Consider the following 3,699-nt stretch of genomic DNA (forward strand, 5'->3'; position numbering starts at 1 on the left):
GAAAACCTTTATTTTAAATTGTAATACTATTTCACAGTATTACTATTTTTACTGTATTTTTGATGAAATAAATGCAGCCTTGGTGAGCATTTAAAAAGTCTTAGAAACCCCAAAATCTTGAACGGTAGTGTTCTATTTAACAAAACAATGCATGTGTGTAGTTACCAGATTATTATATTAATGCAACATATATTTTTTCAGTGAACTGACCTAACAAATGTTTGCTTGACACAAATTCTAACATGACGCTTTTATTTTTTCAACATTACACCATGTTACTAAAAACGGTGATGAAACACAGAACTATGAACAGACACATAATTGTTGGACAGTCTCCATTGTAAGCGTGCAATGCCTGATTTGATAACACCTATGCCATTTTAAAAGACACCGCAATGGAGACCAACTACTAAAGGCAGTAAAACGTAAGTGTGCATCGACAATAGACATTCGAAATCCAAGTAAATGAAGTGGCTTTGTGTGGAACTTCTAGTGTTGTTCAGTAATTACAACCTACTGTAAGAAGCACCAACAGTGTACAGGAACCCAAAGCCAGAGCTTACCAGCAAGCCTGAGCTATAGATATTTCATATTAGTCCACAATATAACACTGTTGCTATTAGCACGAATAGAAGTCATACATCGCAGTGCTCTTATCTGTAAAACTGAGTAAATTATGTAGAGTTAGTGTCCATGCATTTTTTTTTAATGAATGATGATGAACATTTAATTTTTGCTAGATGTTAGAAATGTTCATTTAGAGATTGTTAAAGCTGAACTTTTACATATCGACACCAAGAATAAATAAAAATAACATGATATATGTACAGTGCCATACATCGTTTTGGATACAATAAATTAAGTTTATAGTGTAATAGTGATGACAATAAAAAAAAAAAGTGATGTTTACGATTAAAACTTTGTGTAAATATATAGGCCTATTATTATAAACATCTCTGGGCACTTTAAGAATTTGAAACAGATGTAAGGCGTAAAGAAACGGCTGGAGCAGTTTATGAAATCTGATTTGTTCACATATGGAGCGACTGTAGCATGATATATGTACAGTGCCATACATTGTTTTGGATACAATAAATTAAGTTTATAGTGTAATAGTGATGACAATAAAAAAAAAAAAGTGATGTTTACGATTAAAACTTTGTGTAAATATATAGGCCTATTATTATAAACATCTCTGGGCACTTTAAGAATTTGAAACAGATGTAAGGCGTAAAGAAACGGCTGGAGCAGTTTATGAAATCTGATTTGTTCACATATGGAGCGACTGTAGGGATGCGAGAACCTTCATCCTGTCTTTATTATGTACACCAGCGACGCACAGAGACTACTGTATATGTGAGTGAAATAACATCTGGTGATGTGGCGTCATCTTCCTTGCTTATCTTGAAATGTCTGCATAGCATCTGTATTAGATTAGAGTGAACATTACTGGCGTCTCTGGAGGGCGAGGGGTTCAGTGTCCAAGTCCAAATGTCCAAATGTTAGAAAAGGGACACTTTCTTCTTCAGGTCGTTCCGTTTCCATAGTGACAGACGATCAAATTCTGTGATGGACATTCCGAATAAGCTCTGGAATTCCTCTGGAGACAGATGCCGCTTTTTAATGAAAAAATAAAAACAATCAGTCAGTTTATATGTGCGGTCAGAGGCAAAATTCTATAGAGGACAGGGGAAAACATCCCCAACAACACTTCTGCAAATATTGCATGTATTTATATATTTATTTGTAGTAGGAATGTTTGGAAAAATGTAATGATAATAATAATAATAAACTATTTAAAAATATTAAAATGAAGTAAAATATTAGTTTTTTTAAAATATACTTGTTTATTTATTTGTTGTAGGAGTGTTTGGAAAACATAATAATAATAATAATAATAATAATAATAATGAACGATTCGAAAATATATAAAAAAAATCCAAATATTTAAATATTTAAAAATATATAAAAATGTATTAAATATTTATGCATTTTCATAAAAATAATTTACTGCATAGTTTTAATAATTGTTATTATTATATTACGTCCCAAAACACGTAATCACAAATAAATAAATAAGCAAGTAGTTTATTTTATATGTTCATTTAATATATCCAATAATTTTTAATGTTGTTATTATTATTGTTTTCCAAACACTCCTATCACGAATAAAAACAAACAAACAAATAAATTAATATTTTCCCAATTATTATTATTGTTATTATTATTATTATTATTAAATGTAATAATAATAATAATAATACTTTAATAATGATTTATTATTATTTTTGTATGAATAAAAACAATAATATAAATTATTATTTTTGCTAATTCTTTTGAGCTTATAATGGCAAAGAAATGCAAGAACATTAAAATCTTTTCTTTCTTTTTTTTGTTAAACTAAGGTTAACTAGTGTTTTTTTTGTGTGATTTACCTCTAATCTGGTCCTGTCAACACCTGGAGGAAGCTTACTGCGCCCTCTGTGGGTCACAACCAGCATTTCATATGGATATATCTGAAGAGGAGATTTCATAACATTTTGGTAACATTATATATGCGGTACTCATCCTTTTTGATTGATTGGACACAGCAAACAGGCCGTCACATATTAACAGCTTGCTCAAAGGAGGATGTTTACTACACATACAACCTCCAAAGTTTTCACTTTGATATTGTCTTCAGTGACACTGCCGTACTGAATTTTGCATTCAATGGATGCGAGGCTTAGAAGCAACATGGATGTGAGTGAATGTATGGCATGGGGTTAGAAGAGAGAACCAGAGCATGAAAACTTTGGAGGGTCTGGTAAGATCTGCCTCACCTTCTGTTCCAGAATACTAGGAAGAGAGCTTCCTCTGTCCATTCTCCCACTCTGTGAATCGCCATTCTATGAAGACGCCACCCCAGCCCAAAAAAATACCCCCCCCCGGGACAAAGGAGATCAATATGAGACAGGTACATTTAGAGAGGAGGGTCTCACTACATCCATAATAATGAATCAGCCTCATTTGACTCATTATTAAGTGTGCAAACAGTGTGTGGAGATCAAATGAGTCTGAAGCCATGAAAGAATGTAGGCTAATGTCAGGGTAAGGATACATTAGTAGCAGGAAAAGGATGTGGTTTCTATGTCAGAGCTTATTAGCTGCTGCTGGCATATTAGAAAACTCAACAGCCATGCTTGTGAAATCGAATAAACAAAGCCATTTTACCTGTACACCTGAGGAACATAGAAAGAAAAATAAAGATGATAAAAAATACAGTAACATTAGAAGTCATTAAATCAAATATTTTCTTATATTCGTGTTGATTTCAATTTAAATTATCACTCAAATTGTTATGCAGATAATTGAAATTATAGCAGAAACATTTATGTAAATAATGAGAATTTTAAAGCAGCACTATGTAACTTTTGGCGCTCTAGCGGTTAATAAACAGAACTGCACACATCCCGCGGAAGAACATTCCAACCGGAGCTACTTCTCTAAGTTTATGTCTATGGCGATTCACGCAGGTATGTGTTACTCCGCAGCGGTGACGACCCGACCAGGCTACAATAGTCCAAATATAAGTACTTATTATAAGTGTACTGTAGAGAGTCGGAATAAGACAAAAACGCGGTTTGGAAGACGAATTCATGATGTACTCGCTCATTATATACATTTAGCAAATTTTGAACACAGAAAAAGTTACATAGT

At 32.7% G+C, this 3,699-nt stretch overlaps 1 protein-coding gene across 2 annotated transcripts; it reads right to left on the minus strand.

Moving 5' to 3' along the window:
• Positions 1–1,066: 1,066 nt before the first annotated feature.
• On the minus strand, positions 1,067–3,262 carry LOC107687649 (dematin-like). 2 transcript variants are annotated; one of them, XM_016485063.1, is made up of 4 exons: positions 3,214–3,218; positions 2,823–2,888; positions 2,436–2,516; positions 1,067–1,616 (listed from the first exon to the last, which is right to left on the minus strand). In XM_016485063.1, the coding sequence occupies exons 2-4, from the start codon at positions 2,862–2,864 to the stop codon at positions 1,503–1,505; spliced, it is 237 nt and encodes a 78-aa protein (XP_016340549.1). In that variant the 5' UTR covers positions 2,865–2,888; positions 3,214–3,218; the 3' UTR covers positions 1,067–1,502. The 2 variants fall into 2 exon arrangements, with proteins under 2 accessions (XP_016340549.1, XP_016340538.1); XM_016485052.1 differs by having other exon boundaries at positions 2,823–3,262.
• Between the last annotated feature and the right edge of the window lie 437 nt (positions 3,263–3,699).

The sequence above is a fragment of the Sinocyclocheilus anshuiensis genome, unplaced genomic scaffold (genome assembly GCF_001515605.1).
Source record: "Sinocyclocheilus anshuiensis isolate Anshui unplaced genomic scaffold, SAMN03320099.WGS_v1.1 scaffold205, whole genome shotgun sequence".
Lineage (NCBI taxonomy): Eukaryota > Metazoa > Chordata > Actinopteri > Cypriniformes > Cyprinidae > Sinocyclocheilus > Sinocyclocheilus anshuiensis.